Raw genomic sequence first — 17,884 nt, 5'->3', positions numbered from 1 at the left:
AATAAAGATTGGAAGTGTAGAATTCCAAATACTAAGAATGTGTTTATTTTTTTCTTAGTAATGGAATGATGTTGGGTTTCTTTTCCTCTTTTATGTTTATGTGTATTTACACTATTATTTACACATTTCATTGCTTACAATGACTATGTATACTTTTGGAATAAGAATATTGACTTTAAAAAGTTAAAACTCCTGGATCAAGATATATCACTTTGATGTTTTATACTTTAATAAGATTGCTGCCTCCACAAAATAGTTCCGATTCTTTTCTCCCAACTGTATCAGGTATATTTGTTTCTACTGTGGATGTATTTATTCTAATGAAATGCCTTTCCTCTGAGAGCAGTGATTACTCTCAAAATATCCATCAGAGAAAATTAAGGGGAAATAATACAACCCTATGTTATAAAGAATAAGAGAAACTGAGTAGACTGTAGTTCCCAAACACAACAAAAGAGAAACAGAAAAGCCTAAGGAAGGGAAAAAATATCATTCATGTTTCAGCCACCAAAAAACAACACTATTTACAATTGTGCATGTGTGTTTTAACATATTTAAGAACATCCTGTACCTAAGATTTTATTTCCTATTTTTCACTTAACATGTCATTAGATTTCCAGTCATTCAAATGTATTTGGCTTTGGAAACACAGATGGAAACTTCCACCCTCAGTCCACTACTTCTGCAGGTAGAACAGTCTCTCCAGCCCCTGTACCATGCCACTACATATATCAGTACACTTCCATGAGGAAGCCTATGAAATAGGCTCAGCACAAATTGCAGGGAGACAGGGAACTGGTCGCCTGATGATTGGGTCACTGTGCTGTGCAGAATTCCTGGGAACCCCAGAAGGGCAAGAGTCGTTGCAATTCCAAGTCCAGGTTAGGAAGCAGGGAAGTCTGGGACCAGGGACACTGCCTGTGACATGGACCCTTCTTCTCCTTGTTGAGTTTTTCCCTGACTGGTGATGGGGACTTAAGTACAAAGAGGCTGTGGTGTGACCCAGCAGGACCTGAAGCTCTCCATGCAGGAGCTCTGGCCCCGCATGGGGTGTCACCAACAGCTGCTGGCTCTCAAGGTGCTGGAAGTCCAAGAGATGCTCCCTCACCTGCCACCTGGATGCCTATAAGACTTACGCTCTTAGCTTCTTAAATTCAGAACTTCATCTAATTTGAGGGGAAAAAGAAGTACCAGGATTGAACTCAGGGGCACTCGACCACTGAGTCACATCCCCTGCCCTATTTTGTATTTTACTTAGAGACAGGGTCTCACTGAGTTGCTTAGCACCTCACCATTGCTGAGGCTGGTTTTGAACTTGGGATCCTTTTGCCTCAGCCTCCTGAGCCTCTGAGTTTACAGGCTTGCTCCACCCCTCTCAGGTTCATCTAATTTACTATGTGTTTGGGGGCTGGAATCAGGGAGAGGGATAGTGGTTTTCTTTCCACTCATTCATAATCTGCCAGAAACAGTAACTGATCTGCATATAAAATGCTGATTCTTTAAAAAGTTACATAGGTATTTCATTTAATATATAAATTTGTTATCACATATTTCCATGACCCCATATGCTCACCAGCTTTAAACAAAAGAGCAAACAAAGGAAACAATCCCTAACTTCAAAGGTCTAATGTAAAATAAATCCAGATCCAAAGCCTGGAGTGTCACAGCCTCCCCAGTGGAGCCCGGTGCCTCCCATCTCTCACCTCAGCACCACAGGGGGCCATGCCCACCTAACACTGCCTCACAGTTCACACACACACACACACTCTTCAGCCCTCACCTCCAGTGCCAGACCCCCCGTAGCAACATCCCTGATGCCTTGGTCAATGTCACCTCCTTCCTCTAAATTCCAGAAGCAAAACCGATCACATAGCTGAGATATTCTGGGATGGTCTTAATTTCAAATAGGGTATTCGAAGTCACACTATGTTTTTCCATTTGGGGATCCAAAATGAAGTCACCAAATCCATCATCTGTCTCTGATAGATCACTTTCTATTCTTGCTGATAGTTATAATGTATACTTAACTCCTAAGGTAGACTTTGAACTCCTTCCATGTAAATTTTACTTCTCAGGACCCAGCTCACTGCCACATAGGAGGCTCTAAATATACACATGTAATAAATGGTACCATCTTTGCATTACAGCAATGCCTGTTGTACTACATATCAGGTCTCAATAAATATCTGTTGAAAGAATGCATTAATTAACTTAATAGTACATTTTGGTGAAAAAAATAAATTGCCTACACTGAATTTTAATAAATACACACATCTAAGGTAACCAGCAGAAATTTGCTTAATCAATTAATTGAATAATTCATGAATGCTTTCAGAACAAAGAGATTATTAGAAAAAATATGAAAAGTGGGAAATATTATAGGTGAGCTACATCTGGTGCCAAGAGAGTGCACTAAGAAATTCAAATCCATGAACTCAAATCCTCACTCAGGCAGCAATATCTTGCCCCTTCCTGAAAGACTAATTTTTTTTTTTTTCTTGCTGAATAGAGAAAACCTACCCCACTAAAAAGTATTTTAAGAATCAAAAAACTAAATTAGAAGCATAAAAAGAAGGAAACTTATTTCTAATTCATAAAATGGCAAGTCTGATAGGCAGAATAATGGTCCCCCAAAGACATCCACATCCTAATGCTCAGAACCATTGGATATGTTATGTAAATGACAAGAGAGAATGAAGTCTGAAGATGGAATCAAGGTTGCTCATCAGCTGACCTTTAGACAGGGAGCTTATCCCAGATGATCTGAGAGTGATGAAAGTAATCACAAGGGTCCTTAGAGAAAAAGGAAGACAGGAACATGAGTGTCACAGTGATATGGTAAAAAAATTATTTCCATTGGCCATTGCCAGATTTGATGATAGAGGATGGGGTTAGGAGCCAAGGAAAGTGGGCAGCCAATAAAAAAGGCAGGCATACAGTCCTGCCAAACACCTTGATTTTAGTTTTTGAGACCCTTTCTGACTTCTGACCTCCAGGACACGTAAGATAATAAATGTGTGTTGTTTCAGCCATTAAGTTTGTGGTAATTTGTTATAGCAGCCATTGGGAACTAATACACTTAGCAATAGCTACAACATCTAGTATAAAGCAACTGGTCTATGCCAGGTACCATATTCTGTATTTTCAGTACCTCCTTTCGTCCTCACTCTATCTCTGCACACTATATATTATTACCCTAATTTCTTAGCCATAAGTTTAGGAGGGGTGCTTTATGGCCCATTATCACTCAGCAAATAGCAGTAAAGACAGAGTCTGACCCAGTCTCTGTGGGCCAAGGCAGTACCTTCCCCACTGTGACTTGATGCTTCTACACAGCCTATGCCCCGGCATCTTCTGCAACTGTTGTTGTTAACAAGTTGGAAGTCACAGAGTTCTTTGAGAATCTGAAGAAATGTTTAGACACGCTTTCCTCCAAATGAACATGAGTGCATCCTCTCAAGTGAAGAGATTTATAGACATACCATCCCAAGCTGATCAGTGGTCCCTGGGAAGTCCATGATTTTCTGATTAAGAATATCTATCTAGTAGCTAATTATACACTATTATATGGTGCTCCTATCTCTTCTTCCCAACTACAAGTCCTGAGGTCAGGGTCAGTTTTAGCCTTTTATCCATGTCCCCCAAGAGCACCTTCCAGAATGCTAAAAACTTATCAAGTATTAATATAAACTTGTTCTTGAAGATGCATTTTTCCACCCCCACCATTCAAGTTCTGACCTTAAATATTTCCTCTTTTTTTTCCCCCCAGTACTGGGGATTTAACCCAGGGAAGCTTACCACTAAGCTACATCCCCAGCCCCTTTCATTTTTTATTTTGAGACAAGATCCAAGTTGCCAAGACTAGCCTCAAATTTATGATCCTTCTGACTCAGGTTCCTGAGTTACTGGGGATTATGGGTATGTGCCACCATGCTTAGCTTAAAATCTCTTTCTCTTTGCACCAGAACTTTTTATTTAAGAAAGCTCTGTACCTGAGCTAAAGATTTGGATTTCACATCTCTAAGTTAACCTGGTTTACAGAATTAAAGCCCCCTTTCAGCACTGCCAACATTGAGCATATTGTTTTGTTGTTGTTGTCGTTTTGTTTTGATTTTTGCGGTGCTGGGGATGGAACCCAGGGCCTTGTGCTTGCAAGGCAAGCACTCTACCAACTGAGCTATCTCCCCAGCCCGAGCATATTGTTTTGAAGACAGTCTTGCATTTGAATACTGGTCTTGCCTTTTACTGTTAAATCATGTACTGACTTCCTACATACCTCAGTTTGTTCATGGATAACATGTATCTAAGGACAACTATCTTGCAGGTAGAAGCTCAGAGTCATCATTATTAGTTTTATTAGTATAAATACATTTTAAATGCTTTGTGAATCCAGTGAATAGATATCTATGGCCGACTTAAGTAAGGTTGAATAAGACTATAACAGACTCATAAGGTGTAGATATGTTGAAAATACAATGTAAGTTGAATTAGTCTATAAAGACATATGAAGTGTCAATTAGGAGCTAGAATGGAGTTAGCCTTCCACACCAAAAGAATGACAGTAAGTCACAGACATAAAAAGGAAGTAGTATAGGAGGAGCTGGAGACCAATCTGACCGGAGTGGGGAGTTGCTTCAGGAGATGTGAGGCACTCTCCTGCTGTCTAAATAAGTTGGCCTGAGATTTACTGCCAACCTGAGAAGTTTAAATATATTCTAAAGAACCACCATTTCTTAATGTGTTTCCTATGAAACATCAATCCTGCCCGTGGCACTGCCAAAATAAGTAGAACTTTTAAAAGTTCTGCCGCTCAAATTAGTTTGGGAGGCACTTTCTACTCCATCACACTCCTGAAAGTTTATCATGCCCATTGGCATCGAAAGGTTCCTGAGGATTCTGCAGCAAGGAAACGTATTTAAGTTTACTTGACCCAGCATTTCCCTAATGTATTTAATCATAGGACCTTGTTTTGAAGATATTACTCATAACTATCCCTCAGCTCCAGTGTTTTATAAAGCAAACCTCAGGAAACTGCAACAGTGAAGGAAGATGGGGTAGGCTCGCGTGAAAGTCAAGTTTTGGTTCTGACAGTGGGATGCAAAAGGAACTGAAGGAGAGTAGACAGGGTGAGTTGCAGGCAATAGGATGAGGGTCTGGCTGTCGTGGGAATGAGAAAGAAATTATTTATTAAAAAAACAACAGAAAGAGACAACCAACTAGACTTGATGACTGATTACCAACATGGGAAAGAAATGCCAGAAGAATGAGAAATAACATTAAGGCTCAAAACCTGTGCAGCTGGGATACTGTGGATGCCAGAATTCAGTCAATAAATAGGGGTTGGAAACAGCCATTAACCCCTCCATCCAAATTCCAACTCAGACTTTGGTGACTCAAAGGTAGCAACTGTAATAAAATTCAAATGCAGTACTTTTCAAGAAGAATGTGTTCCTCCAAAAGATTAGAAGCTGAGAGCTACTATATTAGCATCTTATTAAGAAGAGATAAATATTAAAGACCTCTAAGTTTGAATGAATTTCAAACTTACAAGGAGAAAAGAACTATGGAAGAGAGACTGGGAAGGTGGAACTGGACATTTGCACAAGATGAAAGGCAATTAAAGAAGAAGAGATGCATGTACTGAAGACAGATCTGAAGGGCAAAGCAGAGGAGGGGAACAGTGTTTGAGGGTGGAGGGTGCTCACCGAGAAACAGACAGTGGTAGGAGAAAGAATGAAAGCATGCCTAATAGGAATTTCATAGCAGAGAGAAATAGTGCAGCCAATGAGTCGTTTCTCCATACTCTCCGTATAGGGGAGAACATAAGTTTCCTAACTCCAGAGACTGAAGTAACTTCATAAATGCGAATGTTTTAAAAGGTGAGCAAATACAACTGCCCTCAAAGAGAAGACTCTCCTCCTGTATAAAAGATGGAAATTGGAAAAAACTCATGTATATTTTCTCCCAAATGAGAAAAAATACAGTCAAGAGAGAACACAGAAAAGTGCTTAAAAGTTTGAGTTTTGGAGTCTCAAAGAACAAGGTGTTAACTGACCTCATGTGTTTAATTTCTCTGACTCTCAGATCCTTCATTTGTAAAAAAAAAAAAAAAAAAAAAATGGAGATAGCACAGCTTTGAGATGGCTCTGAGATTCAAATGAGATCAAATGGGAAAACCCACGCAATGTTTATTTAGATATGTAGCAGATGCTAAATAAATTACTGCTGCTGTTACTGTTGCTGCAATCATTGCTGTCATTGTTATTAGATGATGATGATGATGATGGTAATGATGATGATAGTCATTGTTAACTAATTGTGATGGTTTGGCTATGAGGGGTCCCCCCAAATGCTCCTGTGTTAATGCAAGAATATTCAGAGTGAAATGTTTGGATTGTGATAGCTATAAACCTCATCAGTTCACCCTAGTTTGAATGGACTAACTAGGGGATAACTAAGCAGGGGCGAGGATGTGGCTGGAGAATGTGGGTCACTGGGGATGGGCCCTAGAAGGGTTCATCTTCTGCAACCCCTTTTCACCTGTTCTCTCTGTTTCCTGGCTGCCATGAGCAGTGTGGGTTTCCTCTACCATGCCCTTCCACCATGATGTTCTGCTTCACCTCAGGCCCAGAGCAGTGGAATTGACCCACCATGGACTAAACCTTTGAAGCCATGAGCCCAAAATAAACTTTTCCTTCTCTGAATTGTTCTTGTCAGGTATTTTGTTCCCTTCACTGAAACGCTGACAAATATTCTAACGGAATACTAACTTACTGAGTACTTGTCAAGTACTAACTCCTACCAGTACAAGTAAACTGCCTACAATTCTACAAAGTGCTAATAACTCTGTAAGTGGTACTATCTAGTGCACCCTGAAGAAGCTGATACCAGGTGGTGGATAAAAGATGATCCACCGAAGTTATCAGTCTCCACCTTCAACCCTGCCCCCATTTACAGCAAGAAAATCTGAAGGAAAAAATCTCCTTTAGAGCAGGACAGTACATAATTGAGAAAACAAACTGATTTCCTTATACACTTCGATGTTGTTTCTCCTAGTGTGGGATCTCCCAGTGACTGCGTGTGGCACGGTTGGGTTTCATTTGCCACCTCTGTCTGCTGCTGGCCTCAGGAGCAGAATCAAACCCAACTCCAGATGCACAAGCAGAAACTTCAGTGGCCACTTAGCTTAACACCTCCTTGGCAGGGCTAAAGTCAACACCACAAATTCTTATTCTACAAGCATCTTGAGCTCTGGTTTCAAATTTCCTTGCTTTCCTGAGTTAAGGACAGACTCTCGGGGCTAAGGGACCTGGAGTTGCTCACAGACTCTGAGGCCAGAAACCTTGCTCAAACACAGAATCACTAATTTGCAGAACTTCTGTCAGTGGAGGTTTCTCATAAAATAGGCCCCAAGGTCATTGTTTAATTATGCTTTTTTCCAGGGAAATAAATGAAATTGTTGTTCTATTCCCCCTCCTACATCTACCCTATTTAATTGAGGATACCTGTAGGCATCCTGGGGACTGAAGTGAGACCTGCCAAAACTAGCTGGGGCGAATTCCACCTCTGCCATGGTGCAGGCAGCAGGCATGGGGTCCTTGCCAGAGAGCTCTCACAGACACACCAAGTTGCACACAGCTGGAAACTAACCCTTGGGGGGTTTAAAAAGTCACCTGGCAACTGTGAGACTCCTTGCACCCTAAGTTGCTGAAATTTGATATTTCCTGTTACTTGTGGGATATGCAGTTGAGGTTATTTCAATTAAATGCACATCTGTGCTCAGCATACCCTACCAGCCTCAGTGTTATGTAATCTGTGAACTTTGGTTTTAGGTAGCTCCAGGTACAGCTGAAGCAATCTGAGAGACCCGGGGGTGGTCGTCTACTTCTGGGCTGCCTTTGGTTGCCTCTGGTCTTATAAATGATTAAGAGATTAAATTCTCTCATATAATCAATCAAATATCCCCCCCTCTCTCTTTCTCTCTCTCTCTCTCTGTTTTTCTCTCTCCCTCTTTACACACACACACATACACACACACACACACACACACACACACAACTCTCTTATCAGTGAAAACTTTGACCCTAAGTATTATTTCAAAGTCTGAAAACAGACATTATGCCAGCAAAGAACATATCAGATTCAGGTCTTTGTGGGGTGGTTAGGTCAAGATTCCACCTAGTATTTGCTAACACACAATAAAATAACATTTCCATAAACCAAAAGTTATACTAACACACAAAGTGGCCCTCCTGGCACCTCACTCATGGTCACATAACACTCAGTCAAGGCAAAGCCAAGTTGCTTCAGGCGATAGCCTCATACCTTGGCAGAAACTGCACTTGCCGAAAGCTTTATAAAGTTTGTTTAGCTCACTTCACATATTTTATTTTAAATAAATCATCCAAAGCAAATTTTAATTCTTTTCTGTTGGAAAGGAAGAAAGAGTAGACCCCAAGTTATTAAAGGCAGCAATGTTTTCTGTAGTTTCTTTGGGTCTGATTTTAAAAGGATTTTTCCCATTAATGTTGAGAAAATCCTCATTGACCCTTCACATCAATCCTACAAAGACTGCCCTACTATGGGGAATACCACAACTTTGTGCCTCCCTTATTGCTCCCCACCCACAGAATTGCAAATTACCATCAGCACTGACTATTACAGAGAGGGACCTATTGAAATGTGTTACCCATTTACTTCAAGTTTCTTCTTTGCTACTTCTTTCAAAGATCTGACAGGGCCCCCAAACACTCCCAAGACTAAGAAGAACCCAGGCAGAAATAAATTCTGTGGGAGTGTAGAAACACACAGTGCAATGCCACCTCTCCTAGAAATGATGCAACACTGATTTAACTACTAAAGATTATCAAAATAAATTCTAGAGTATTTGAGCTCTGTAACCAATCTATTTCAGTTTTGTGTGTATGTATAGATTATTGCCTCCTCTCAAAAAAAAAAGGATTAAAGACATACAGAAGCATATTTACTAATAATTCAAAACTCTTAAAAGTGGATAAACATGATGAAGTCAGAAGTAAGCTTATTATTCAAAATCTGCATGCCATTCCGTGGGCTGCACATTTGTCTCTAGCTTCCTAGTCACGAAAGCAAAGACAGCAATTTTTAATCACTCAAGTTAAATTATGTCTTTAGAGCTGTTCTTAGGGCTAGGAAATTAAAATACAAAAAAAAAAAAAAATAGAGATAACCCAGAGGCTTTTGGTCTTCATTTTTTGTTATTGTTTTGGTTGGGTGACTGTAAACATAAATTGGTTTGGTTTTTGGCACTGGGGATTGAACCCAGGGGCACTTTACCACTGAGCCACATCCCCAGCCCCTTTTAAATTTTTTTTTTTTTTTTAACTTTTAAGACAGGGTCTCACTAAGTTCTTAGGGCCTTGCTAAGTTGCCCAGGCTGGCTTTGAACTTGTGGTCCTCCTTCTTCAGTTTCCCAAGTCACTGAGATCACAGGTGTGCACCTCTGCACCTGGCTGGTCTTTCAATTTTTGCATCAGAAAAGGGAAACTTTGCTCTCCTGCTGTATCTAATCAACAAGTATAGAGAGTAAATCTTTGCCACTAACCTCAGGGGTGGTTATTTTTATATTCGCCCAGGCCATTTTCCACTGTTTGGAGTGTCTGTGGTTCTCAACCAGGACACTTTTGCCCCAAGAAGACATTTTGAATTGTTACAAACTCAGGGAGGTGGTTTCTACTGGCATGTAGTTGGTAGAGTTAAGAGATGTGGCTAAATGTCCTGTAATACACAGGACAGTCCCACACCAAAGAATTAACTGGCCAAACTGGCAATAAGACCAAGATTGAAATCCTAGAGAATAAGATCGAGATTGAAAACCTAAAGAAGGGTGTGTGTGTGTGTGTGTGTGTGTGTGTGTATACATGTGCATGTGAGAGAGAATTTGTGTTTTAATGAAATATAAATCATTATCCTGGTTAAAGAAAACATTGGCCTTAGTTTGTAGTTTCAGCCTTGATTTCTCTACTGTAGAAATACATATCTCAGAAGAGATTCCACAATTGACAGAGAAGAAAAAAAATTAGTCCATAGGTTTATTCCGGATCCTGAATATAATGATAAAGGAATTTCAAAGTAGGAGGTCTTTAACCCATATTTAAAGGACAGCAGACTAAGGCTACCTGAATGTGTTAGGAAAAGCTGGGCATTGCTTAAAAAACTGGAAGCCATCCCATCTCTTAACTGAATCTGAACAAATGAGCCTCGCCAAATAGAATGTGTTTTACAGCAATGATGGAAGAACTGCTGGAGAGCAAGAGAGAGTAAACAGATGGAAAGAACACCAAAGGAAATTGAGAAATAGCCATCTGATGATATAATTTAGATTTGGACAGAGAACTGCATGCCTGGGCTCTTCCAGCTCTGGCCTGCTAGATGCAGGTGCAGTCAGTGGCCTCCCAGTACCCTCCAGCTGGGTGGCTTTCTCCCTTTCCAGTTGCCTCTCTCAGTGATGGAAGGTATGGGCTCATTTACATGTGTCACACCACACACGATTCCATATAACAGGTTACAGACTCCATTCTATTTTATCAGGCCCAATTTCTCTTCTTCTTTTCTTTTTTCTAAGTCACCAGTCTTCTAGATATGAGAAAGTCAGTTCATAATGGGTAGAATAATAATGAAACTCAGCTTGCTCTCAGCTATCTCAATAGTTAGTGATCCTTGCAACATAAAGTTGGAAAATTCAAGATTTGGACTATTTTTTTTTTTTTTGTAGTGCTGGGGATTGAACCCAGGGTCTTGGGCTTGCAAGGCAAGCACTCTACCCACTGAGCTATATCCCTAGCCTGATTTGGGCTATTTCTATACAAGGTCACCATGTGTTCTTGTAGAGCTGATAAGCAGCAATCCTGCCTGAGAGCCACATGATTGCAGGTGTAACATGATGGTGCTCAGGAACACTGAAAAGGTGAATTAGAAAATAGTAGGAGTCCCAATGATATCTCTCTGCTTCAACTAGGAGACACTTCATAGGGAAATGCAAACCAACTATGAGCATGAATACAGAGGAAATCTTCATCAAGTAGCCTTGAGACTGCTCATCCAGAAAGAATTAAGCTAAAGGCAGCCCATGAGCCTTGTGTAAGCAGTTTCCTCAGAGGGTCTGGTGGGGGGGGGGGGATTAAATCAATAGTTTATACACATGCTTTCAAATCAACTGATGTGTTAATCATAGTGAATTATTCTTCCTGCATTAATTTCTGAATTCTATAAAGTCATACTTCATTGGCCTCCTTTAAGTGATTTTATGTACTTCATTATCTTCAAAGGGAGGCTCTTTTATTAAATCTATAATTTATTTTATGTTAATTTAAGCAGCACTTTAATCCAGCATATAATTGTTTTATAGCTCTCTATCTCTAAAAATAGTAATATACATAGTAGATATATAATAAATGAAAATCATATATAAAATTAATGTATGCAGTTCTATATATATATAGAAGATGCTGCCTATTGTCCAAAGCACTAACCAACCCCCCCCAAAAAAAAAAAAAATTTACTCTTAGCAATATAAGCACTGATATTTAGATAAATGGAAGAAATAAACCCATTTCCATGTGAAAACCGGGTTCAACTGCCATGAAAGTTCACTTCTCTAAGTCTAACCGGCTCATTAAATACTTTCTAATAGATTTTCTGGCTTTGCTAATCTTGCTTATACATATATCAGAACTAATTTGACAAGTCATCACTAATCCCCTCTTTCGATGAAATATTTCCAAAAGCTATCTCAAAATCACATGAATTTGAGGAGGACTAAAATGGCAATTTGCTAATAGATGTAGGCATATGTCTACATGTGGGGCCAAGATGACACCTGTTGCTAAGCTCTGTCCCTGTGATTAGTAGTGCCGTCTCTAGCAGCTTTAGGAATAGTCCATGTTTAGATAGAACATACAAGAACTCAGTTAAAACTAACAGAACTGCAAACCCATTGTCAGCCTGATGACCTCTTGTGATCTCTTTGCCAACAGCAACTGTGGGTGTAGCCAGGTGAAATGGTGAAGAGGTGGGGGTGGGGTGAGGGAGGAGCAAGTGCAGCTGTTTGGTTTTACCCTGAGAGAAGGAAAATCCTTCCTAGATTATGTATGTTTGGTTTTACTGGATATCATTATCTTAGCCGCTGTGGCTGCAAATGCTATTAGCAGTTAAAATGTGCATTAAGTTCTCTGGTGTTTTTTAAAACCTCATCAGATCATTTATCTTCTTGATTTCTCATAGCAACAAATTCTGATGGAAATATCCACATTTGCCTCCATCGTGCTTCTATGAGAGTATTACAATTGATTTAAAGTGTCTGTAGGGAGAGGGGATAATCCCATTCTCTACCTACAGAATTAAAATGTGCAGAAAATTCACACAACTTTTTTTTTCTTGTTGTATCATAAAACATCAAACAAATATCAATAGCACATTTTTAAAGGAATGAACTTACTTTCAGTGCAAATAGGACAGCATCCTTTTCTGTTGAGAATTTTACCCTAATCAGAAAAAAAAAAACAAACAAGAGGTCAGTGCTAAGAGACAGGGTCTGCTGAGGACAAATCTCTATTTTAAATCTAATACCAGATAAACCAATGAAATCAGTCCAAGCTGTATTTGAACTGGATACCCAGATGGTGATGCTGGTAAAAAAAACGAAGTTTCAAGTATCAGATTTTAAGCCCCGGCAAAGTCATTCAGGAAGCCTTTCTGTTTTTATCCTCTAAGAAATATGAGACTTGAAGGACTCACTGGTGTGATTTTTCTCACATGGAGGGAAGATGGAGACAGTCTGGATAACCTTTTCGCTGATATCCACATAAACCCCTCTGGGGACCAAGTGCATACACATCAAAATGGCAATTGTCTGTCAACCCATCCCACCATCCATGGCCTTCTGTCTTCACTTAGTGGAGGAGCCCAAACAATAACTAATCCAAGTTCACAATGGATTGGTCCTATGGATATGGATAGGCCATAGATCAAATTCAGTCAGATTTTGTCTTTCCATCTTAAGTCATTGTTAGGCAGTCAAAGTCAATGAAGCTGAGAGTTCTGAAATGCTGACTAATTTTCCATTATCTTTCTGGAAATACAGTGCAATATTTTACATTGAATGTCCTTTCATTTTTTTTAATGCATGACACTTAAAGGAGAAAACATATTCTCAAGACGCATATCAGTGAATGGCTTTGTCTTATCTCTTACTCAGTGGTTAATCGCAGAGAAAAAGAAATGTGGAAGTGGTTGACATTTAGAGAGAATTTGTGATGTAACCAATACCATACTAAATATTTTACTTATGTTACCTAACATCAGGTTAGATATAAGGATTTAAGGAGATAATACTTATAACACACTGTTTACTGAATATTAGAGATTTTTATAATCATTAGTATTAAGATGTGCAAGAATGTTGTGAGCTGAGTGTTTCTCTTTCATAGATGAAAAATTGATGTCATGCAACACAGGAGTGGTAGAATCCAAAATTAAGTCTAATTTTGGGTGACCCTAAACGTCATGTTCTTTCCCTTGCAGATATTTGTCCTCTGTAGTTCTCAGTATTTAAGAGGATTTAACATTTATCAAGTATCTGCTATATACTGGACAGAGTGCTATACATTCCTCATACTTTATTTCATTTAAACTTTACAACACCACTCCAAACGCAGGTGACTTTATCCCCTATTTATAAGGAACCAATGAAATAGAGGTCACAAAAAGGTTGCCCAAGGCCCCTCATATGGACACAAAGCTCGTACAATGCTCATTCAGTACTGGCCATCAAGAGCAGCTTTAGGTATTTTAAAAATAAACAATTACATTGATTTTAAATTTTTATTAAATTTATTAAAAACTAAAACCAGGTCTTATTAATTTTTGGTTTTTGCACTAATTAGACCTAAAAATGGTACATTAAAGACTATGATTACTTTGAATGAAACTTCAAATTCAGCCCCATTCTACCATCCCATGATTTAGGGGTATCACAACAAATTTTCAGTCCAGAGTTCTGTTATCTATCACTGTTTGGCATAAAGTTCTTCTTTAATTTTTCATGACCCAAAGCAGTTGAAGACAAAGCCAAATGAGGTCATCCCAGGCTCACAGAATGATGTCCCCCAAAAGATGGAGTCAGGTGCTCGATCCCAATGGAGGAAAGTTGTTTCAAGTCAAGTCCCCAACCAAATGTGACTCGACTCCCAACATCTGCATCTTGGCAGGTCCTGCCATCTCTCTTCTTCAGAAAATTGAAGTTGCCCTGGTCATGTCACTAAATTAGTGGGGAATGAGTCAAGTAAAAGCTATGAAATCTGAAAGCCCAGATTATATGGAATGAGCTGTGAAACCTGGACACATTGTCGCCTCATCTTTGAGAATGGTCTAGTCCCAGTTGCCACCTCAGACTAGCAGTCTCAAGAGTTGTATCAGACAAGCCCTGTGACCAGAGTGGGTCTCAGTACATATTATTGGTGCTGAGATGGCAGTGTCGTGACCCTCCAATCTAGCCCCCACTGAAACCCTCATAGCCTTTGATACTCCTTTGCCCCTAGGGGAGTTGCCAGCAAGGCCAGACAAGGAATTCAACCATAAAATCCTTCTTCAACAAGATGCACATAATACTGGAAAAAGAGATGTGTGGTTGCCAAGAAGGATGGAGCAGGCAATACAGGAGCTTCTATTTTTTTTTTTTTTTTTTTTATTTCCCTAGGCGATGTAGAGTTTTTTGAAGAATCTCCATGGTAGAGCTAAGCTATCTTCTAAAGAACTCATGCTGGCTTCTGAGAAGAGAAAGTGTGAACCAGAGGACCTGCTGGAAAGCTGCCCAGGAGCAGAAAGGTGGTCCCTGGGGTGGGAGCCTGGTCAGGGGCACAAATGAGGACATGGAGGGGGTGGGGCTAGAGAAAGGGCTTTGCTGGGAGGGATGAATGTGCCCTAAATGTGGTCCACAAAGAAGGACCGCTAAGGAGATGCTGGTGACATAAAGAGCGCTGACCTCCCTGCTCAAGAGCACAATGAAAACCATCAACCCTGACACAAGTGGCAGAACTCAAGCGAAGCTGGAAACCCCACCACAGCCTGCTGAGGCCAGTTACTTGAGCCACCAGCTTGGCACAGCATCCTGTTTTTGTCTTGTACAATAAGGAAGCCCATTATTACTAACATGTGCTGCAAGAGTTCATTAGCAGTGAGGGTTCCCCAGGGACTGGCATAAATGATGTGATCCCATTTTTCCTAATGAATATTTATAAGCAGACCATGTTCAAGTCTACTTATTGTATCTCTCTTTCTCTCTCCTTTTTTTTTTTTTTCTTTTATGGGAGGTTTTCAATTTTATGTCTAAGGCTTTTTAAAGCAAGACTAATTAGGTTTTTTTTTTTTTTTCCCCTTTTTCTCTCCCTCCTTTATTCAGTTGTGCAATGGCAACAGCTGTTGTATTTTTGTGCCTCATTTGGCACTCAAGTAAAAACAGCAACTTTTTGTTTATAATAATAACAGATGTGAATAAAATTAAAAGTTGTCTATAACAGAAAAGAGAGGACATGTCCTGAATATATGGATATGGTTTTTTCATTCACTGGAAGGTATTGAATAGGTTTGACATTTTCCCCAATGCATAAAATCTTGAAAGGTTTCAAGTAGCTGAGGTGAATTTAATGAAGCTCAAGCTTTAGAAGATAATGGTTGCTTTATTCAACACACTGGACTATGGGTTTTTGAAAAGAGATATTTCCATAAGGATGCTATTCCATCTGGGGCTAGGATGGGGGTTAGGGTTAGAGAGAGACAGCTTCAGCAACAGGGTGTGGGCTGTGGCTAGGCAGGAGAAGCCCTTTGGGGAATGTATTATAAACAACCACATATTAATTTGACTATGAGAAGAAAGTTGTGATTTGAAAAGGGAAAGAAGGGAGGAAAAGGCAAAAAATGGTTATGATGTTAAACAGAAAAATCAGCAAAAGAAACCAAGGGGACCAATTCAACCAGAGTAGAAGTTAAAAAAAAAAAAAAAATGGGAGAAGTCACAAAGAAGTAGGAGAGCCAATGCAAGAGCCAGACAAGTGGTATTTTCATGCAAGGCTGGACTGTGGGTGGAGACTGCAAAAAAAGAGGAGGCTTTGCAAGTGGCATCTGACTGTTGGGGAATGTGAACACGTTGGGAGAGCTGGATTCGGTGTTCAGGAGATGGCATGTGATCATGCCACACACGGGGCAATTCCCAAGACACTAAAGTAAAGAGAAAGCCAACCTGCATTCCAAACATACCTGTGGGCAGCTGCTGATGGGAATGCACTGCTTCTTGCGGCACTCTGTCTTGCCTTTCATGCAAGCACAGATGGTGCAGTTGACAGAGGACCACATCTCTCCATCCTGCAGGACAGAGCACAGCATTTCATTATCAGCCAAAGGCTGCAGGAGCTGAGCCAATGGGCTAAGATTTCTCCATCCAGGCATGCATGTCTCTGTCTTACCCTGAGTCAGGGATGCCAGCCCTGGACAAAAATGACTCTGTGGTATCTGTCTAATTTAAACAATTTAAGATAAACATTAGGGTCAAATGCATCCTACTGTCATGTATGACTAAAAAGAACAGTTTTTTTTTTAAAGTAAATTTAAAAAATGTAAAGATCTGGAGGACTTCAGGACTCACGTGTGTGTGTACACGACCTCCTGGATATAAAAAGAACTCTGATATGTCTAAGTCATATTTGTATCTGGTACTTGTTCCTCATGCATTTTGTAGTTTTAACCCAGGAAACAACAAAGTACAAATTTTTGTACATGATGTGATTTTAAAAATCTAAATTTTCTTCTTTTTGATAGGACTGAAAATGCGTAAGTTATCCCAGGCACCAGCAGTTAACTGAGATGTCGGGAGGGTTTTTTTAATACCCAAATGTGCCATGGTTCCAGACCACACTGGACATGAAAACTATGGAAGGTAATTCAAAGGACCTCCAGTGCCCAGGCAGATACCTGATTCGTGAGCCATTTGAAAAAGCAGAGCCCAGACAAAAGACTCCAAGATCCAAGAATAGCTTAACCTTGCCTGGCTGGCGCTTTTCAACCAAAAAGCAGGGTAGCACTTTGGGACATTCCTGGACTAGATACTTGCTCAGACAGAAGGAGCTACTAGAGAAATTTCTTCAGCTCATTGGATGCCCAGTCAGAGCAGAACAGGTAGATATGTGCATCCATGCTTATGGGTTAAAAATAACACAGACAACGGACTTAGGCCTAACTGGGGGAAAAACAAATCAAGATTCCTTCCTGGACTTGTAGATCCAGAAAGTTCAGATCTTTGGTGTTGCCTCTTCTTTTTCCTCTTCCTCATTTTTTGAAGTTATCTTAAGGACTGCCTAACTTTTGGTACCTTTCAGATTTAAAAAAAAAAAAAAAAAGGCTTAACTGACTCTGTCTTAGAGGGCACCTAACAATTCTCTGAGTATACACTTCCAGAACCTGGTGTCTCCTTAGATTATTTCAGGCCCCAATCACTTCAAGGAAACTCTTTACAAGGTGACTTGAAAGAATTTTGCACAAAACACCATCATAACAGTGAATCTATTTTACCTTGGTGCTCTAGAGACCAAGGGTGACTATGCAAAGAGGACAATGAGTGGTTCTGAAAGTCTGGTATAAATACAACACACATGCATCCCCCTTTGCTGGACATGGCACATCATGTCTTCTTACAGATTCCATGAGAACTAAGACCTCTCCCTCCAACCAGGTCAGTGCAATAGGAAGTCTGGGTCAGGGCAACATGCCTGAGGAGCTTCTACAAATGACTTGACTCTGAGGGTCTCAATTCTCATGAATATCATGAAGTGACATCTTTGAATACAGCTATTCCTTC

The 17,884-nt window shown here is 40.0% G+C and overlaps 1 protein-coding gene across 5 annotated transcripts in view; it reads right to left on the bottom strand.

Moving 5' to 3' along the window:
• BMPER (BMP binding endothelial regulator) overlaps positions 1-17,884 on the bottom strand; it is a 245,214-nt gene that overhangs the window by 75,136 nt on the left and 152,194 nt on the right. For all 5 annotated transcript variants that reach the window (XM_079150871.1, XM_079150875.1, XM_079150872.1 and 2 more), the window contains exons 10-11: positions 16,291-16,395; positions 12,476-12,521 (exon numbers count right to left, since the gene is read on the bottom strand). In XM_079150871.1, the coding sequence (XP_079006997.1) occupies positions 12,476-12,521; positions 16,291-16,395 (151 nt within the window). The remainder of the gene's footprint in view (positions 1-12,475; positions 12,522-16,290; positions 16,396-17,884) is intronic.

This window comes from Sciurus vulgaris (assembly GCF_902686455.1).
Source record: "Sciurus vulgaris genome assembly, chromosome: 8".
Lineage (NCBI taxonomy): Eukaryota > Metazoa > Chordata > Mammalia > Rodentia > Sciuridae > Sciurus > Sciurus vulgaris.
Note: the sequence above shows the minus strand (reverse complement) of the source record. Positions and strands in the feature narration are given on the sequence as shown.